Source organism: Cinclus cinclus, chromosome 2 (assembly GCF_963662255.1).
Source record: "Cinclus cinclus chromosome 2, bCinCin1.1, whole genome shotgun sequence".
NCBI lineage: Eukaryota > Metazoa > Chordata > Aves > Passeriformes > Cinclidae > Cinclus > Cinclus cinclus.
Genome location: NC_085047.1, coordinates 108,490,706 through 108,512,184, shown reverse-complemented (window position 1 = coordinate 108,512,184; position 21,479 = coordinate 108,490,706). Strand labels below are relative to the sequence as shown.

At 41.2% G+C, this 21,479-nt stretch overlaps 1 protein-coding gene across 1 annotated transcript; it reads left to right on the top strand.

The window, feature by feature from the left end:
* Nucleotides 1-1,710: 1,710 nt before the first annotated feature.
* Nucleotides 1,711-20,937, top strand: TMEM47 (transmembrane protein 47). Its single transcript, XM_062515167.1, has 3 exons — nucleotides 1,711-1,936; nucleotides 14,851-14,991; nucleotides 20,759-20,937. The coding sequence occupies exons 1-3, from the start codon at nucleotides 1,711-1,713 to the stop codon at nucleotides 20,935-20,937; spliced, it is 546 nt and encodes a 181-aa protein (XP_062371151.1).
* Nucleotides 20,938-21,479: the final 542 nt, after the last annotated feature.

Below are 21,479 nucleotides of genomic sequence, written 5' to 3'. Positions count from 1 at the left end.
GCTCGAGGAAATGGATTTCTTTTTCAGGATTAGTGACAGACAGGTGGTAGTTGAATTCACAGATACCTTTGGCCAAGAGCCTGTTAGAAATACACCAAACTTCTGCTAGCATCATAGTCCTTATAAGCACTGTGATATACCTGCTATGGTATCAGGGTACTGAGCTTTGGTGGTTGTGCTTCTAGCAGAGGAGACATCTAAATGAAAAGGAGAAATTGCTGCAATATGCTGTGAGTGTTCTCTAACACAACACTACTGGGAAACCAGGACTAGACCTCATACGCTAACTCCTACGAGCAGCTGTAAGAGCAAAGAGCTGTAAGATCTGCTTGTGCTCCGAGAAGTTTGTCATGTAAATAGTATTTTTTCTTTCTGTTTCAGCCGTAAACTGTGAACAGACTGAAATTAAACTTGGATGGAAGTTGTGCAAACCACTAGGGTTTAATTCTGCACCTTTTGAAATTAATGTGAACATTCTCATAGTTAGAAGGTAAAAAAAACCCTCTAAATACCATTAATAGGGATATAATAATTAGCACTTATGGACAAGATTTTTCCTGTTTCTTCGCTAGATAATGGCTTTCCTGGCTTAGTTTTTCTCTTTTCACTCTGTAGTTCTCCCTCAAATGTAAGTAGCAGCATTCACTTTAAAATCTGCAGGTTGAATCTTCCTGCTCTTCTTGTTTTAATAATCCTTTATGGACATTACACTCCACCTTCCAGCCTGTATTTGTGTCTCGAGGAAGAGCTGCTTCAGACAGTGAATTATACTCGTACCTTGTTTAATAACTAACCTAAACATTTGCCCTTGACACTCTCAGCACCTCAGTGCTAATTAAACAAAATAAACAGAGACTAAATGGAAACCGGGCAAAGTACTTATCCTTCCTCAAAGATTTAATTTGGGATCAGCAAGGCCGCTGACGGGAGAGGGAAGCGCGAACAGCAGGTAAGTACACACATGAATAATGAAACGCTGAATTATTATTTTTTAAAACCTCCACTAATAACTTGCGATCTAAAGGTCACTCCAGAAGAAGAATCAAGGTCAGGCACGGCTAATCCTGCATCCTTTCCGGACCTTTCCTCTCGCCGGGTTCCCGGCCGTAGCGATGCCGAGGCGGGCCCGCGGGAGGCGGCCCGGGACCCCCTCACAGCCCGGCCACACCCGCGGGGCTGCGGCGCCACGGCGGGGCCGGGGGCAGAGCCGGTGCCTCTCCCGCTGCCGGCTCGGCCGAGCCTCCCGGGGGGCCGGGGAGGCCGCTCGGGGACAGCGGGAAGCGAGGCGAGGCGAGCGGCTCCGGGCGCCGCCTGCGGCCGCTGAAAGTTCCCCAAAGTCGGCCCCGGCGGGGCGGAGCGGGGCCGGCAGGGGCCGCGCCCCCGGCCCTTCCCCGCGGAGCGCGGCCCAGCCTCCCCCGGCAGGGGCGGGCACGGGGAGGAGCGCGCCGGGCCGGGCCGAGCCGGGCCGGGCGGCGCCGGAGGGTCGGGGGAGCTGCTGCACCTGATACACCGGGGCGGGAGCGCGGCGGAGGAGGGCGGGAGGGAGCGGCGCTGCCGCCGCCTGCGAACGCCTCTGGCCGCCGTTAGACAGCGCTGGTCTCGCCGCTTCTCCCTCCGCCCGCCCCTTCTGCGCGGAGCTGGGCTCTCGCTCCTGTTCCCCTCGGGGCCGGCGGCAGCGCGTCCTCCTCCTCCTCCTCTCCCCTGGGCCCCATGGCTTCGGCCGGCAGCGGCATGGAGGAGGTGCGCGTCTCGGTGCTGACCCCGCTGAAGCTGGTGGGGCTGGTGTGCATCTTTCTGGCGCTGTGCCTGGACCTGGGAGCCGTGCTGAGCCCCGCCTGGGTGACGGCGGACCACCAGTACTACCTGTCCCTCTGGGAGTCCTGCCGCAAGCCGGGCAACTTGGACAGCTGGCTCTGCGAGTCGACGCTGCATAGCGGTGAGATTCGGCTGCCCCGCTGTCCCCGGCCCCGCTCCGCCGCCGGCCCTTGCTGCTTTTCCCCCTCCTCGTCCGCCTCCCGCTCTCTTGGCCGCACCCCGGGTACTGAGAATTCCTCGCCCGTGCCCTGGATGACCCGCCAGCATCCTCTCCTTCCCCCTCGTCTCCTTCGGGACTGTATCCCAGCTCCTTCCTGGGACCGGCTCCCCCGGACCGGAGCAGTGCCCAGGGCCGTGCCCCTTTTCCCGCTGCCGCCCCGGTCCCCGCCCGGATCCCCGCGCCGGCCGCCGGGAAGAGTCCCCTGCGAAGAGTCACCTTTGTCCGCCCTTCCCTTCCCGAGCCTCTTCACCCGTCCCCAGCCTCCCCGACCCCGCATCTCGCCGGCGGTCGGGCTGGGGCGGAGGCGGCAGCGCTCCGAGCGGGCGGCGTGTGCGGGAGGGGCAGCGCCGAGCGCCCGTGCTGGGATCGTGCCCAGGGTGCGGGAGGTGTGAGGCTTCGGTGAGCCGAAGGGGTGACTGGCTCCGTATGTGCCGTGGTATTGTCACAAAAGGTCCCGAGTTTGAAATAATTTTGATTATTTTTTTTCCGCGTGGCGGCTTCCCTGTACCGTGAGAAACTGTTCGGGATCGAGTATTTTATAATTCCCCTCCGCCCCCATCTGAGAAGGCTCTGGTTTTGGAAAGTTGGGGCTTTCTCTAAACCAAAACCGGTTGCTACTTTGTCCAGAGTAGGGACGCCTGGGCTCCGAGTGTCCATCACGCCGGGTGTGCTTGCTTGTGTGTGTCTTTCTCTAGCACGTACTGATCTCCCCATCGTCTTTCACGCTCCTTTGCCTTCATGCCACACTCCCCGTTGTGATTTCTTGATGCTCGTTCGTTCTTCACCTTTTTAGGTCTTCGATCAGAGATTTTTTTTTTTAACGTCGTTTCACGTTTGCTTGGAGTACTCCAAAACCGTGTTGTGAATGATAAAAACAAGCTGCCTGTTGAATATTTTTCAGTGAATTCTTTTGTAGTGTGATAATTGTTTTGGTTTTCATGGGTGGTTTTATTTACTTTATGTCTGATAGCAACTTCTGGAGCCCCAACATAAACACTGACAAATGCAGCCAGCCGCCTCCCCCCCCCCATCGTTTTCATCCCCAGTCCTGTCCACACACACACGCACTCTTGCATTGATAAATTATCTGTTTGGATTGCTGTGCTTTGGGGTTGGGTAAATTGTGCAGGGACAAGTTGTGTGTTTTGGGAGGGAAAGCAGAGGACTGACTATATTCTTGGTGTGTTTTTTTTCCTCTGTTCTCTGAAGTCCTTGTATAGATTCTGGGAAATAACTGATCTCAGTTTCAGTTGGAATTACACAGGTTCCTTTGTTGCTGTGCTTATTTTTTTTTTCTATCATGTGCAGTACTATTTGAGGGTTTAAATGTTGTTTGGGGTTTTGTTTTAAGTAACATAAAATAAATTGTAAAGAAATTCCAGTTTCAGTCAGTCACCAGGGTGTCTGCACAAAGTTTGGATGCTTTCTTTTCCTTCCCTGGTATAAATGGAAATTTATGTAGGAATGTCAGCTTCTACGTGTCTCCTTAGCAACGTGAATCCTTTGCCCCTTCTCTCTGTCTCCTGAAATAGTATCCCCTTGATTACAGAAAGACTTTTCAGATGGCTTGAATGAGAACCTGCATCAAATCCCCCCAGCTCCACACACTTTTCTGGGCTCCCCCCTCGATGGGTGTCCTTGCCATGCATGCATGTGTAAGCACACATGCACACAGAGGTGGGATGGGAAGAGAAGCAGGACATCTTATGGAACAGCATAAAAGGACACTAATCTCTCTTGTTCCTCTGCTGGTCACCTGTCTGTCTGTGGGGATGTGGAAGATGAATGGGTGAGGATGGATAGGAATGGCATGTAGCTCTCATTGGATGCTGTGTGTTGAAAATCTGATCTGTCCCTCTGCTGGTGCCTTCTTCTATCATGTGCACAAATTCCTGCCTATCCAGTTTTATTCAAGTTCCTTGAATGAGCTTTACCAATTTTCCTCAAATACATTCCAGTCTAGTAGAGCCAAGTTTCACAAGCTGCTATGGAGGAAGTGAATGACTGTTTTACTTGAGGTGACTGGGATAAATCCTTCACTTTCCTCATGTTCAGCACAGAGTATTGCATTCTGACCAGACCTGAAATATGAGAAACTGCACTGTTTTCCTCTTGCCTTCTGCTAGTCTGGAACAATTGCCATTAAAGCCAGTAGGAGGGCTCCCACTATGTTCACCAAATTGGACTGGGCTCATATTTGAGACCATTTTGTGTGCTGACATTAATATTTTAGGTGTACTTTCCTCCTACAATGTGAATCCAGCAAGCAGTATTTTGGAAATAGTGGAGAGCTCCCACAGGGAAAGCTCTTTCAGCTTGATACTGGTGCAGGCAGCTTTGCAGCTAGCTGTGAGAAGCAGCAGCACACCCAGGAAAAAGGGCATCTTTACCCATGCTTTTAAGAGATTTACTTCATCATTCCTTGAAGGAGAGCACCTCAAGTGGCATCATCAAGGGCAAGCTCATACTAGAAGCTGTTAAAGCATATACGAGGCTTAATTAAAAACTTTTGTTGTAATTAGATGTAGGACCCCTGACTGCTGTCAGAAGGGAACTTGGTAGTGGAGAGCAGAAGGAAATGCACAGGGCACGGTTGCATTGGCTGTTGTAGCAGGGAATAATCTTGTTTTTCCTTGAGTTTTGCTAGTGCTTGGAGCATGTGATCACATTCGTTCTTTCACTGTTCCAATGGCTTTTTTGTAACTTGCAAGCTGTTTGCTCACATACTACTTTTAAACTTGTATAAGTACTTCACAATAATTATGGTTCAAGTATGTATAACAGTAAGTCAAATGAATTTTTTGACATCTGAAAATTATAAATGTTTTAATTTGCTCTTCTTTTTTTTCCTTTTTTTTCCCCCGCCCCGGAGTCTCTAGGGTCTGTGTAAATCTCCCACTAGCAGCAACTTCAGGAGATGAAAAACTAACAAAGTTGCCAGTGTGGAAAACTTCCTTATAAAATCTTGAAATTCAGAAATGCAGTTGTAAAGCTCTGAAGTTTCACTAACTGTCTGTCATTTTCTGTGACCAAAGCTTACCTTGGCTAATGCACAAGTTGTCTTTAGACCAACTGTATTCTAAACTTGTGTGTCTGTAAACAAATTAAATTTTTTAGACCTTATTTGAAATGCATTATGTCTAGTTTGTGATGATTCATTTGCAGATTTATCAAGAGTTATATGTGACTATTTATTCCTGTCACAGCATTACAATTAAATGCATCCTATGTAAAACTGCCTGATGTATCTATACCTGCACATGTACTTGTCTTCTTCCTGCAGTTTAATAATAGTAAATTTGAATTTGTGCAATAGACTGCAGCCATTATAGCTCTTTAAATCAAAGATACACAAATGTAATGTAGAAGAAATGAAGGCTCCATAGTATCTGACCTGCAGATGTACATTGTCTATTTTGACTTAAATATGTGTATATGCTATTCATAGAAAATAATGTCTCCTTTGCAGGTTATTGTGAAAACAGCATATATATAAATACATTTGAATAGTTTCAATTAACTATTCATTCTAATGAATGTGGGGGTATATGGCTTTGTTACTTTACAACCTGTGGATTTCTTTATGCAACATTCAGTTTTCTTCAAGAATATTATGCTCTTTTAGAGCTATCCATGAATGTTTGAAAGACAGAACATTCTCCAGGAAATACATGAAATAGATTATTATACTTTGTGGTGAGCAAACAATGAAGGTAAGCTTAGCCTATAGCATAGTGCAGTAAAAAACTTGAGTCTAGTTTTATGCTTGTAATTTTGTTCTAATTTGTTCTTCAAATAAAAACAACATCAGAGGCTGTTCATTTATTTCAAGGGTCTTAACCTTAATTACACATTAGGTGCAGATATTTGAATTGACATGCCAGAATAGTCTTGGATGTTATCTCCTTGTTCAGGATCTAAGGAGTTGTTCCAAGGAGAAATTGCTAGCTCAAAAGCAGTTTCCTCATTAGAAGATCTGGATCATTGCTCAGATTTGTTGATATGTATTTGTAAAAAGCTCAGCAAGGCTGATAGTTTGCTATTAAACAACAGAAGAATGAATGAATGTAATTTTACTAAAATGAAAAAAGTAGCTCATACAATTTAAGGAGGAATTAATAACATTCATTCTGTTTTTTTGTACTGTAGTCTGTCATTTTGTGTATTAACCCTAATCATCATCCCCAGCATTTTATCTGAAGATGGTTATAAAATCAAAGGCCATACTACTTCAAACTCTGGGCAGGCTGATCTAACATTTGAGTCTGGCTTGAAGGTTGGCTGAACTTTCCATGGGGAGCTGAACTAGGTGACTTCCAGAGGTCCTTCCCAACCTAAATTATTCTTGTGATTCTTTGATGACTGTTACTCTGTTTATGCCTGATGTTTGTTCTGGCTTCTTCAAACTGTGCAGAATGCCTTGAATTGGCTTAACTACCTCTCACAGCAGCCCTTGATAGAATATTTTAAGGTATGTTCTTTTTCTTACAAATGGACCAGTTATTTTAGCTTCAGACTTCCCAAGGCCATGGAAGCAGCAGATCCTGTTCAGCAGTCTGGACCTTTTAGGATGGTGTAGGCTACCATTGCAGCCCACCTTCTCCAGCCAGTGAGAGGTGTGGTTAGAGCACATCTGTGATGTTTGTGTGAGTTCATCTGATCAGGGCAAGAGCACCATACACCTTAATCAGTGATAATACTCTTAAAAAAAAAAAAAGACAAAACAAAGCAACCCACTTGTAGCTATAGTGGGTTATTGCTACTGCTGTTGTTAATTGCAATTCTAAAATCAGTAATGTATTCCATTGCTTTAAGTTTTGTTTCTTAACTATGATGTCCCTGCAGTTAGGGATAATGCAAGAAGTTTCAATATTTGATGAGATTTGTATATTTAGAATTGCATAGAGAGTGGCCTTGTCTCTGCTACTGATTTGTGGTCCAAGATGACCGCATAAGATTCAGGGTAACAGGAGGAGTGGTAAAGTCCATCCAGCCGTATTGCTTTATGTAGTTCACTTGTTCCACTTAAAGCCATCGTTCTGATGGGAAGTACACCTCAAACTGTTTTAAATGCTAATTGTTCTTCTCAAGGAACAAGGAATGAGTTTTGAAAGTTGCAGAAGATTTCCAGGTTTTGGGAGGAACATCGATGACTGTGAAAAATAGTTACGTTTCAGTTCCAGTGCAAAGCGTAGTACTTTAGATTACTAAAAAGTAGTAGCTTTTATAGAAGAGGTCAGAAATAGTGAGCTTATTGTGAAAAGCTTGTATAACACATCTCCCACTCTTCTTTCCTAATGGCAGAGTTCTAAGAGTTCCAGGTTTTTGTGAAGTTCTCAAAGTTGTGGGTGTGTGCAGTTGAGGTTTTTTATTATTTTTATTGAATGAATGAATATCCAATAATTAAAATGACATAGTAGCAAGCTAATCTCAGAAGAATGCTGTGTATCCAGTAGAGGAAATGCCTGAGTACATGTTGTACTATTCTGTGAATGAATTATAGATTACCTGATTTTCTGTAATGCTGTGCTTGTCTTGAAGTCCTCTGTTGGCAAAAGCGAAGTGCAATGCATGTTGCTTAAAAATGGTAAAATAAAGATCTATATTAATGCATCACGTAATTCTTTATTTGAAGTTGTGCTGTGTTTAAGGGACTTTGTGATTTTAGAAATAAAGGCAGGCCATGGAGCAAACATACAACATACTCCAACTCACACCTGTGCCAAGTGTATATATTTCATATAAATAAGGAACACAAACTTTATTCTTCAGGAGAGGTGTGTGTCCGTGGGTAGATGAGCAAGCACCTGCTGCGTTCAAAGTTGCTCATGCATCTGCAACCCCCCAGGCATTTAGACCATTTTGTTGTGTTGCTGTCTCTTTTGCACAGCAGTAGAGTTGCTTACCATATTTTCACATATATAAACAAAGTGTCCCCTGCACTCCCAACGGCATCTTTGGGTGGAAGGTGAGGGGCACTGCTTTCCATGGTGAAGTGAGCAGTCTGCCTAGTGGCTGCCTAGTTATTCCCCCAGCCTATCAAGCACATCCTTCCCAGGTTGAGGAGGGTAGTTGGGAAAACACCTTCTGCCTGGAGCATCCTGCCAGTGGGCTGTTATCTTGCCTGGAATAGTCAACCTCTTTCTCGTCTTAGTTACCTTGCTCTTGGAGAAGAGGAAAGCTGTAGGAGGAGCCCAGGTGAGGGGGTTGCAGCTCTGTAGGGGGCTGCTAAGGTCTTTTTCCCTCAAAGATGGGAGAGCCCTGAGTCTGGGCTGCTATCCAGTAATTCCTGTGCATCAGGGGAAAGGTGCATAAATAGCAACAGAGTGTTGGAAGGGACCAGTTAGGTGAGAGGCTTGCTGAAGTTAAGACTCAGATTTGGGTTCCCTTGTACCTATTTGTTCATGGACCTCATAAATCTTTTTGCAGCTTGGGTCTGGCAGGTGGATGAGGACAGTTACAACCTACCCTAGCAGTCAAGAAATCCCACTGGAAAAAGGGAGCAGAAGTGTGAGGTCTGGAGCCAGAGCTGGGAGGCAAAGACCTTGCAGCCTCTGAGAAGCTATCTAGCCCCTGGTGTATGGCAGCTAAGGAGGCATCTGCCTTTCCTCCTTCATTGTTGGCTGCCCTTGTTGTCCATTAGCATTCTGCACTTCTGTCAGACACAGGATTTGCACCAGAAAACTGTTTTTTGGATGTCCCCCTGATTGTTCTCTTTTTCTTTGATTCCAAGTGACTCTCCACTTGGCATCAGGAACACTAAATCATCCTACAAGCCCTCTTGTACAGTAAATGCAAAATGACTGATGCCTTATGTGGAACTTCTGATTTATCCTTAGGAGGCACTTAGGGATTTTGGCACCCAGCATAAAATGTTTAAATTTCTCTTTGGGTGTTGTCAGTGTCCTGGTGAATTAGAGCTATGGGAAGGTGTTCCTGTTAATCCCGTGGGTGTTGTGCTGCACTTGGGTTACTGAGGGCTTTGTCCCATGTGCTGCTGTATGTGGATGAAGACATATTTCTTAAGGAAAATGTCATGTCCACAAACAACCTCTTTTTAACATACCTGTGGCTTAACATAGCTGTTTCATTTGTTTGAATTCATAGCTTTTAGAAGAAAGCCTTGGTGTGAAGTGAGTTCTCTCTTAAGGAAATTATGCTTTCAGCCAGAGCTAGCTGGTTCCTGTAGCTCTGGTAATACTTTTTAAGTGTCTGAGTGACTTGAGTAGCCACATGCACAAGTAATTTTCTTACTTCAGAAAAATCTTAATCTCAATTCATAAAATAAAAATAAAATATAAAAGCCAGAGTATGTGTGCGCAGCAGCCAGCACTAGTAAACATGCTATACTAATCCAAGAGCAGAAAATATTTCTTGTCGTTTTTGTACAAGGCTTCACTTTGAAAAGCTGTGACTAGAGCAATTTGTGGAGGTTTGGTATGGATCTTGCCAGAAAGCACTTCTGCCTACAGTGTGCAGGAGTGTCCATTGCAGAATGTCAAAGGACTGTATTTACAGGCTGGCTGTACAGGAGCAGAGGAGTGTGGACCCAGTAACTTACAGGCACTGGGCTTCCCAGCTTTAGCCAATATTCCCTTCACCCAGGGAGTTCTGCTGAGCAGCTCTTTGAAAACCATCATTCTTTCTCAGGTTGAGGCTCCAAAGGTGACCTCTGTGGAGTAATTTGATGTGAGAACTTAATGGCCCCTGCTTTTCCTCAGCTTTTCCAAAGAATTCAGTGGACCTTTGCCTTCTACAGAGGCCTCTGCTCATTATCCTGCTGAAGAAAGAACTCATTGCTCATGCAGCAAAAGCACTTTTAGGAACTAGAGTTTGACTTTTTGTTTTTATATATACACTACACTTCTTAAACTTCTGTTGGCTATTTGATATCTAAGTTTGAATATGAAGCAATTAGGTATATCTGTACCTGTCTTATTTGATTTTTATCATAATCAGTGGGTTATATTTAACTTCTTATGTTTCTCAAGTTTCTCTGCTTCACACGTTCTTTCAAAATCATTATTCTTGATTTTAAATGCTATATTGCAATTTCTTTGATTATTTATTGTCTGAGGGCAGGTACTTGATAAGTGGAATCATTGCAGTGAATCAGAAAAACTTAGGTGAGTGCTGTGTTTTTATTTCTTAACAAAGATTTTGTTCAGTTCTAGAAGGTCAGGCATTGCCTTCATCATGTAACAGCTGCATGCATTTTGGTACTTCAGCCTTTTTGAGGAGAAGACTTGGTGAAAAGCCATTGTATGGAAGAAAGGAATATTTGCTTCTTAAGAAATTAATTCAGTTCATATGCACTGTCTAAAAGAGCCTTATACACAAATGCTTCACATATGCCTCAGTACGTTTGTATGCCCACCACTTCTTTTACATGGTAGAATGCCATGTTGAAAAGAGTATTTAAATTTGGGGTACCTTGCTGAAGACATGACATCTATACTAGCCTCTTGCATTGATCTTTCTTGTGTTAAAAAGGACCTAGTTTAAAATAGGCATTTCAGGACTTTGATGTGTTTTCTTTTATGGCTTTCCCTGATTTTCTTCTAGTAGTGAAGTATTATTTTGTTTAAGAAATTGAGGAACTAGCGCTGCTCTTAATTAAAAATTACAGCTTAAAGCCTTGGATCATTTCTTTTGGGGAAGGAAGGGAGGAGAGTTAGAAATGTCAATGGACAGTTGACACTGTGCCTCTGGGTCACTAAGAAACGGGCAGAATTTCCACATAGCAAGGAGACCAAGCTGTCCCCCAGAAATGCACTGACTGTTGTATCATGAACTAACTGAAAAGAAACAGTATCATCTTGGTTTGGTGGCTTTTTTTAATTTATTTTTTTAACTGAAGATGGTAATTTTAATAATTTTTCCACCAAATATATATTGGAAATATGTGTTAAGTGCCTAGGTTCATATATATGTGTATACATATATATATATATCCAAATACTGAAGCCCACATCCCCAAACTAATGGGCAGATTGTTATAATTAAAAAAAGTTAAAAATATGCAAACACTGTAATTGCTGTCAGAACTGCAGTATATATTTCTCATGGTTATAGACACTGGGATGCTTCTTGGGGATTTTCAGATCTAAAAATAGGATACATTAAGTGAGCCTTTTCTTAAGAAGTCTCTCGAGTTACTTAACAGTTGTCAAAAATGTCTTAATTCTAGTTTGGATGGGATGGGTGGCACCATTAGTGTAGTTCTTAATGTATTGCTAAAATGGTGGAACACTGAAAAAATCTGAAGTTATCTAAACCACCAAGGGAAATCTTATTTGAGCATGACATTAGGTCACAGTGCTTTTTAAAGTGTAAAAGTTTGTTAATATTTCTGTGAGTTTTATTGGGTTTCTTACCAGTTCCTAACATTTTTCTTAGATAACGGATGTATAGTTTTAATAACCATAGTGGTGTACAGTGAAAAAGACTGATGTGTACTCTTCAAGTGTAACTAATTTTGAATGCAGAAAAGTAATAATTATCATCTATAAGGCCCCATTTTACTTGTGTTTCTTGCATATTTCTGTCTCTGTGAGAAGAAGCAGTCTCACTGAACTGCTGAGGCTCCTGAACTTACAGTTCTTACTAGTAACTTATTTGCAAGATTGGTGCATGCCTAGAAGAGGTTCAAGCATATTTTGGATACTCTAAAGTCGGTTTATGATGTTTATGTTCTGTGTACCAGTAGCACTGTGTAACAGAACAATCTCCTGATCCCATTTTTGTGCTGTGTGCTGTAAATCACTCTTGGGTAGTCTGAGAAACACTACAGATCTTTGTTGTAGAAAAACTGTGTTTGCTGCATGTATTTATATTGTAGCTATCTGATTTATAGGGTGCTCTGCCTTCAGAGGTAGCAGTTCTATTTTCTTTGGATTGTTCTTTTATTTTGTGTAAAGTCCAATGGCCTGGATTAAAAAAAGAAATTGTTAAGTAGAAGACCCATGCAGAAAATTTTGCTTTCTTAATCCACCATAAGATTTATTTTTGTCACCAGATGAAATGACTTTCAGAATTGAAAGTTAGCATTTTTCCAAGATGACAAGGAGATTTAGACATGTAGTTACTATGGTAGCCAGTATAGGAAAGTTTAGTCCTGAATTCTTTGTGCACTAATGTCTGACCTTCACGATGTTCTTCAACCAAAGTCTCTGCAGCTCAAGGCAAAGGCTGGTAGCATTTTATGCTCCTGTGAAGGGGACTAAAATAAATAGGCAATTCCAGATGTGGCCCAGAGCACAACATTCAATACCTGGTCCCCAGCTGGTAGTGAAGAACAGTAAGAGCCTCGGTTTTGTCCTGCTGTCAGCATCACTGAGTAGGTTGTCTTACTCAAGAAATTAATTTTGTTTATCCAAGTCAGTTCTTTTTTAGTTGGGAGTGTAGGTGTCTCCCAACACTCATTTGTCCTTTTACCTCCCACATCAGTACTTTAGTAAGGTAGTTTGTTTATTTTTTAACCTTTCTAAAATCTGTGTATGTATATTTGTCCTGGAAGTTAAACTGTATTCTAACCCCACACTTCTGTCAGCATTGCCTAATTTATTATCAGTTTTTGGGTTGTTTTTCCAGTGTGCTTTTGGAAAGCAATAGGATGCTCAACCTTTTTGCTATTTGGCTGCTACTTCAGTGTTGTACACATTCCCTTTGCATTACAGCTTGGCACCTGATCAATGCAAAGATAACATTTAGTATTTTATTATTTGTGGTGACTCTCAAAAAAATTTAGTTTCTGCATTTTTCTGTCTGGCCCTTTGATTTATTTCATCAGTTTTATGTGTCTTTTAACTTTGGTGTGATATGGATTTATGTGGCTGGACTTCGTATCTGTGTAATTTTCTTGTGCAAGGATTCCTTTCATATTGTTCCAAAGTGGTCTATTCTGTTTCTTTTTTATATCTGTAATGCACTCTGATATTGGAAAAATCCTTTCTAAATCATCAGTTCATTAACCTCTTGCTGTTTCTGAAGGCTTATGTTAATATTAAAAACCACTCACCAAAACATCTCCGTCCAGTACTAAAATCATATTTCCATCCCAGTAATGATAGTATAACAGTGGGACACACAGCAAACTGACATTAGAGAATGCATGCTGGTGATAGAATGAAAGATTTCTCCCAGCCTTGGGGTTTAGTCCAGTAAGAAAACAAAGAGTAAAATAGCTTGGGAGGTTGAGTACATAGTAATTAAATTATTAGTAAAGGACATGCCTGGATTTCTGCAAAGAATGAAAATAAATGTGTGTACTTGGACAAACACACCTTTTAAATCACTTTCTTTTCAAGCAATGCTTTTAAAGCTCTTCTACCCACTTTCTTCTTTAAATCTCCTTCATCCTTTTTCATGTAATATGTGAAGGCTTTTTTGGTGGTATTAGCTGCTAGCATTCCTTTCCCAAACTCCACAGCTGCACTGTCTGTATCTTCAGCAGATTAGAGTCCTCTTGAAACTGGATTCAGTGTTTATTTAAAACAGTGCTTTTTTGCTCACTCCCAAAAGAGCACGCTCATTGTTATTTTTGTTGTTGTTTTAGTAACTTTAATATATCTAAATTTAATTTGGAAAAAAATAATCTTACTTAGTTTTTTACACTACTTTGTGTAATGCATTTGGACATTTTATTCTGAGTATCACATGACTGCTATTATTTTCAAAGTACTGAGATGCAAAGGTTCCATAGGTCCTTTTCCCATAAGCTGAATTTATGTCATCTCACTTGAACTAGTAAATAGTAGCGATAAGCAGTAAATAGTGATCTGATTCTTGATGCCTGCTCTGGAGAGAGGAAAGGTCTTAGATACTCTTTTGGGAAAAGGGACAGCCCAAAGCCTGTGCTTTTCTAAAATCCCACAGAAGCTCTTAAGTTAGATGTTGTATACATGCATCATGGCCATCAGCTTGCAAATGGATTCTGATTTATGTGATTTAAGACTGCAAAATATTTTGTTTATGACTGCATCCATTATATATGAGAATAACTAGAAAATAATAATAATAATAATAATAATAATATGAAAATACCCTGGGACAAGTGCATACAGAAGTTTCTTTTGGGAGAAGAAAGACTGACACTTGAGGATAACTGGCATTTTAAAATGGGCTTGAGATTTGACTGGGTCTGCAGCGAATGGTTTTAGAAAGTCTTTAGAAAGTCTTGACTTCCAGCTGTCTTTCAGTGTTGAATATGTATATATATATATATATATATATATATATATATATATATATATACACATATATACATATAGACATATATATACATATATATATTTAAACCTTTGAGCATCTCCTCAGTTTTGTTACTCATATTGTATGGCCTTGGTACTCCCCAAGGGACAGGAGTGTATCAGGCTCCCTGCATTTCCCTTGCTATGTCATCTTGATCAGCTCAAGCAGAAGAGGTTTGACTTTCATTCTCTTGTGAGAAAGTTACAGCAGGGTCAGCTAACACAACCCCAGCTAATCCTGAGCCAGCCTCAATTTCTCATTCTAAATTGGACAAAAACCAGGGGACCAAATTACTCCGTTTTACGTGAGACAAAATCCCAGTGAGGCCAACTAAGGCTTCAGTAAGCGTGGGAGGTTGTGGCACATTGCTTCTGAGTTACATCTGTTTCATGAAGGTGATTCACTAATTAGGGGAAAAGAAATTCATGGCACAGAGTTTATTTACCTGAGCTTTGATGCAGCCTCTGTGTTCCCCATATTCTATTGTTTCTGTCAGGCCTGTGGGCTTGTTTTACTGAAATTGTATTACTGTTTTTCCCCCTCTTTGCTCTCCCCTCCTCCAGACTGGCAGATAGCTACTCTGGCTCTGCTGCTGGGTGGTGCTGCCATTATTCTCATGGCTTTCCTGGTTGGGCTGATCTCCATCTGCGTGGGATCTCGGAGGCGGTTCTACAGACCAGTTGCAGTCATGCTCTTTGCTGCAGGTAAGCACTGGCATCATGAAAAAGATTTCCTGAGAGCAGCTGAACTTTCATGGAGGGAGATATGCCTTGTTCTGCACACTAATTCAGAGCTGTGTTAACTCCAGTGAGGTTTCTCAGGCTATAAATTCTGCACAACATTAATAGTTTTTGCAGTTGCATTATTATTAGTTCATAAACAATTATTTATTTGCATTATATTTATTGTTTTGTGAACTACATGCAGCAGGGGAAACTGCAAAAGATAAATCTAAAAATACCATTTTTAATCTGTGACTTTGTGCTGCTTGATGTCCCCATTTTTATTCTTCATGCAAAGCCATTTTTATTTTAATGTTCTCTCTCTTGCAGTTTTAAAACAGGGAAATTAATACCCAAAGGTGAACCCTGGAAGCTCTACATGTGAAAATAAATAGGATTATCTTGCAAGGTGTTTATATATTCCCCTGTGCCATAAGGAATTAATTTTGTTGTGTCATCTCACTTGGTTATTAATTTAACAACCTGTCACAGTGTAGTCCCTGTTTGGTTTTAAAAACGCAAAAATGGAACAGTTTATATAAACTATCACAAAATCTTAAGGGAGACCTAAGAATCTGAATTGTCTGTAAGACTGGTCCAGTGAGGTATAATTACAATATCAAATCATCTCCTTTTATATATTCTGGTGCTCTGGGGCTTCGTCAGCATGGATGTTTCAGATTCTCCTGAGACTCAGCAGCCATGGTTTGCCTTCATCCTGTCACTCACATCTGCATTGGAGCCAGCAGCTTAAGCCCCTTCTGATAGCCCATAATGAAGGGGATGACAGAACCTCGGCATGTATTAAAAAAAGCCACTTAGGAGGCTATGAGAGGATAAGAGCATGGAATTGGAGGCAGTTTGGGATGAAGCACAACTCCGGGAGGGCTCCTGCTGCCCTCTGCTGATAACATTGCCTTGATGGAACTGAGCCCTTCAAGATGCACTTGTATGTGCTCAAGACACGTTCCTAGATTGCATTTCATTTGCTTTTAGGAAATTAAAGCAACCTAGGCTAAGATTCCCTGAGTGGAAATACTCTGGTTTTGCTCTATGTGTCGCATTGCTTGCTTGGTTAAATGAATAAAGGTGGTGGTGCCATTATTTTAAAATTTAGTGTTAATTCTGAGGTTTATAAGGTATGCTGGACAGTTAACTTTGAAGGAAATGGGGTTATTTAATTTTTATGGTAATTTCTTGTTTGGCTTTTGGCTTCATTTCTCATAACGCTGTGTGGTAACTCGGTAATTATTCAGCCATACACGCCCATCTTGCTGTGTTGCTCATTTAGTAGTTTAGTTTGTACTAAGAAAAGAAATGGCTTTCCACAAGAAAAGATTTCCTCAAATCCTACTGTTTTTCTTCATGTGCTCTTCTCTGCATAAAATTGCTTCTAGTCTTTACTACAAAAGGTTGATGGTGAGGGGGGGTTAATGCTTACTTGAATCTAAGAGGAAATTAAATTGGTTCTTTAGCTTGTGATGGTGTTCACATCTTCCCTTTGCCTCTGTGTATGTGCATTTTGAGCAGCCATAACCTGAAGCATGGGCGAAGAGAGATGATGAGGCCAAGACAACCAAGCCCCATTCTTCTTCATATCTGGCAAATCTGAGGAGAATCCTTTCAGGATTTGATGCTTACATGGTTAGAAGACATTTCCTGCAGGTTTTATCTTTGATGTCAGCAATTTGTAGAGATGAATATGGATGGCATATCTTGAAAGACTTATGGAAAAATCCCCCACTGAAGAAGGGAAAGTTAAGATCGTAGCAGTTTGTGCCTTATGCAGCTTTCCATGGATTCAAGCCTTCATCTGTGGATTTCACAAATCTTTCAGGATAACCACCACACTGACCCATGAATGTGCTGGCAAGACCAAATATTCTGTGTAACTGGGGTTGGAAGTCTATCAGCTGCCTCTGGAAAAAGGGCACAGTATGAATTGCCGGGAGACATTTAATGATGTGTGTGTGTTGGGTGGAAAAGGTCTCTGTGTGGAAGAAAGGACAAAATGGAAAAGTTATTTCCAGGTGCTTTATAGAGTCCAAACAGTTGGCTGCAGGCTATTTTTTTTCCTTCAGGTTTGATTTTTTTTTTCTCAGCTTCAGGTTTCAGTTAGCAACTCTGTAGGTGTGGGGGAAGATTGACTGACTAGGACTGGAAGACATGAGAAAGAAAGGGACCAAAAAAACCAACATTCAACCTAGATGCTGAGAATAAGCCAGCAAGTAATGCAAAGATGTGAATGTGTTTCCATAGAGCTGACAGTATGTATTTTGATGTTGAGAGGTAAAGGAATGCCTCAATGGAAAAATGTGGAGCAGACAGGGAGGCGGTTGCAGGAAATCTTGCATGGAGCCACCTTGGCTCATGTCTTTGGTCTAGTGGAGGTTTCCAGCTCATGGACCTGCTGGGGTGTCCTAGAGCTCATGAACCAAACTGGCCCTGAAAACTGCACCCTCAAAGAGCAGGCTCACAAACTTGCCATGATCCACTTACTGTTAACTAAGTGCTAACCAAGTCTAATTTAGGGGCAGAAGGGGAAAGTGTGCTTGCTGAAAGTTCATAAAAGAAACAAAAGAAAAATTAAAGATGCTTTCATTTTGGTGCTGTGTTTTAACAAATGCAACAATGTTTGGAAGAATAACCTGTTGACATTAGCAAACTTTTAACAGGTTTTACAAGATGCTCTTACATGCAAGCTAGGGAAAACAGTGGCCAAGTGAAAATATTATAGGTAAGACAGTGATATAAAATGGTGGCAGATAATAATTGGAAAATATTTAAGGAGGTGTCTTTTAATGCTGACAGAGAGAGCACAGTCCAGCTGGACTGCATCCTTAGTTATATGCTATTACCTATTTTCATAATGATGTGGAAGATAGAATGAAAGTTCACTTGTCAAATTTTACCCTGGAAGTAGAAAAAATTGAAAGCCAGAATTTGATTTTGTGAAAGTTGATGGAATAGTCTGAAAAAGTAGGACTGACTTCAGTAGAGTATAGTGCAGGTTGCTGTAGGGCAGCAAAAAGAGTCATAATATCAAATAAGTACTGTTGGGAAAAATACTCCGTAAGTTATGTTGTCCAATCTCCTTGTTGAGGCAGGATGGTCACTAAGAGTGACAGCTTTGTCTGGTCCAGTTTTGAAGAAATTCAAGCATGTAGATGCCGCAAGCTTTCCAAGCATGTTGTCCTGGGCCCATACTACCCTCCTTATGATACTTCTTTTTTCTTTGTTGATGTCCATCCTGGATCTCTAGTGTCAACTCTCATTACTGCCAGCTTACCTGGCACTACAAAGAGGATTTTTTTTCTGTCATTGTTGCAGCTACATTTTCTGTTAATCTTAGAAACACCTCGCACTTATTAATGAAGTGTTTTACTCATCTGAAATGAGCAGGAGGTAGAGAACAGAAGTACAGAACTTACTAGCTAGCACCAGCATTTTCATAATTACAGATCAATTAGAAAGCCACATTGTAAGTGGGTTTTTTTTCCATCAAAACTCATGGTCAAACGTTTGAACTAAGGAAAAAAAAAGATGACTGAAATTGTATTTTCCTACTTTTAAAGCATTTGTTACAATTTTTGCATGTTTAATATGGTGTGTATGTATAATTGCTTATATGTCATGTGCATGGAATAAAACTAGTATTCCTGTTCCAATATTGAAAGCATCACAGTGCTTCATAAAAACGTGTCTATATTTGAAATGAACAATCAAGTTTGAGATGATTAGTCTTTTCTGAGCAGCATTTGAGTAGCAGATTTTTTAAGATTTCCTTTGCAGCCTGTTTTTTCTACAGGAAAAAACTTGTGCTTCTGAAGAAACATAGTACACACTTCCCTTAAGCAGGTCAGCATAGCATGGAGTGCCTTTAAATTCATTCGAATCAGATCAGTAGTTGCAGGCATTATTTTCAACATCTTTTGGGGTCATGCTGGTCATTTCTCATAACTTTGCTCACTGCTGTTTCTAGCTTATACAGCTCCCTTCCTGCTCTACAGGGAAAAACAATGACAGAAGGCAAAATTAGTGCAAAGTGATGACAGTGCTATGTAGGGTGGCTGCTCCCACCAGTCACTTGCTGCCAGCACTTCTTTTGAGTTCTACAATAGTGTATCTGGACCAATAATAGGAAAAGCTGAAACCCTCGCTATGGAAATGTCAAAAAAACCACCCTCTTGTGTGTGTTGCTGCTTTAGCAACATGTTCCTCTTCCAAGAGAATCAGTCTTTTTTTTTTTTTTTTTTGGTTGTGTTTTGACAAGTCCAATCTGTAGATTGAAATTAAGCATGCTTCATATGTTACACTGGGGGAAGTGGAGACTTCCTTGGTTTGCACTTGACACAGACACACATGGAGCAATTTCTTCGTTGACTCAGCAGAGATGCTGCATCCCCAGTGCAGGAAGCCACTGAAGAAAAACTCATATAATTCCATACATTTTCAGAAATCCTTTCTGACCTTGAATGGTCTTAAAGATGTGTTTGAAAGCTGAGCATATGTTGAGGTGCTTTTGGATGTAAAGATGCTCTCATTATACAGAACTGGGATGCATAATCTTTTCATAAGAGTAGGTGCTTTTCACAGTGTATTCTGCCAGAGTTTCTCAAATGTTACGCAGTATTTTGTGAGCTGACAGACAAAAAAATTATATTAAAATGGAATAACACTAAGTAGCATTTCAATAACTGTAGAATTTAAAATAAAATTTTAAAAAGCCCTGTGCATTTTGATATCCACATCAGAAAATCCACTGTGCAAACATTATTCAGATTGTCAGTCTTATGTAAGGGTCCAAAGACTATTCTGTAAGCTAATGTGGGATGACCTGAAATTTCTTGTGAGTGTTTTATAGAGTTTTATCTCTGAGGTTCTGATGAACATGGAACATGATCTCCCCATACCAGTCCTGCCCTCAGGACAGGTGAGCACTTGTCTCCAGGGCTAATGAAAGGGGCCAGGTGGACAAGGATGTGTGTGGGAGTGAAATGGCCAGTGTGTGTCTGTGGATCTCTGAGAGAGTGCTATAGGAAGCAATGATTTTGAAGCTTTTTAATGTCTTGGAATTTCATCTATTTTATTATCTTCTTTCATCACACAGTTATTTCTGACCCACCCTCTAAATCATAATAGTTTGCTGGTTTGAAGTTTAGTGGTGGATCACATTTTATAGATTCCTTGGTATTCTGTGTGAGAATATCGTTAATTCTGATTACAGAACACAGTAATGCATATGAAATATGTGATTCACTGAGTCTCTACTGAGCACAAGTATATATCACCTGTGACAATGAATTATTTCTAGGCTAAGTAAATTATTTGATTCTCAGCTACATTTCTTAATATGTTTTCTTACTTCTCATTTTGACTTATTTATAATGGCAATAGAACAAGTTTTGCTGTTATGGAACGAGTAATGACTGCAAACTACAATATAAAGGAGAGACTGGAAAGAGTTCAGGAAATACTACTCTCACTGTTTATTTTGTGGACATTTGAAGGATCATCATTATATCACAGCAATAATATTTGTTCATCAAACAAATGAAGGGAGTATGGAAGAGCTGGTCTGATCTCTGTGAATGAAATTAACATGATTTAAAAAGAGCAGCACTTACAAGCTAAAAATCACCAAAAGCATTTCATGTGTGAATTTCAGTTATTTGATATTTTCTCTGTTTTAGGGAACTGAAATAAGGCTTCTTCTGATGTTTGTATTTTTTTTTTCTTTCTCTTTCAGTTGTTCTCCAAGTCTGCAGCTTAGTCCTTTACCCAATCAAGTTTATCGAAACGGTCAGCTTGAAAATATACCATGAATTCAACTGGGGCTATGGCCTGGCATGGGGTGCAACTATATTTTCATTTGGGGGTGCCATTCTTTATTGCCTAAACCCTAAGAACTATGAAGACTATTACTAGAATCATATAATGAAAAGAAAAATAAAGAAAAAAGGATTACCCCATCTTTTCTAGCTCACAGTTTTTTTAGAACACTTGTGGAGCACCAGACAGTCCGCTCTGTTGATACAATAGCCTTTGCCTTTTGGGTGTGAACACTGTAACCAGCTTTTACAACCATTTAGAAGAACTGCAAACACTAGGATTGCTGATGTTGCATAGGCAGATGCTGCAAGCTGCTGATACATAAACTTCATTTTTTCCTGACAACAACCAAAAGGATCTATGTGGCAGCCGATCATTGTGAGAAAACTAGTTGGAATGAGAATGCAATGCCAGCATCTGCTATTGCCTTCAGGGGAGCAGCTGGTATGGGCTCCATTTAGAAGTCTCCCTGTATCATAAAGGATTCAGATGTCTGATAAGAGGCAGTGGCATCTTGTACAATAGGCTGAGTTGGCCCCTTGTTACTTGCTCAAAGGCGCTCTTAAGGAATTAGTTGCAAGGGACTGTGTTGAGGGCAGTGAATGTAAATGGTTAATGACTTGTCTAATATCTACATT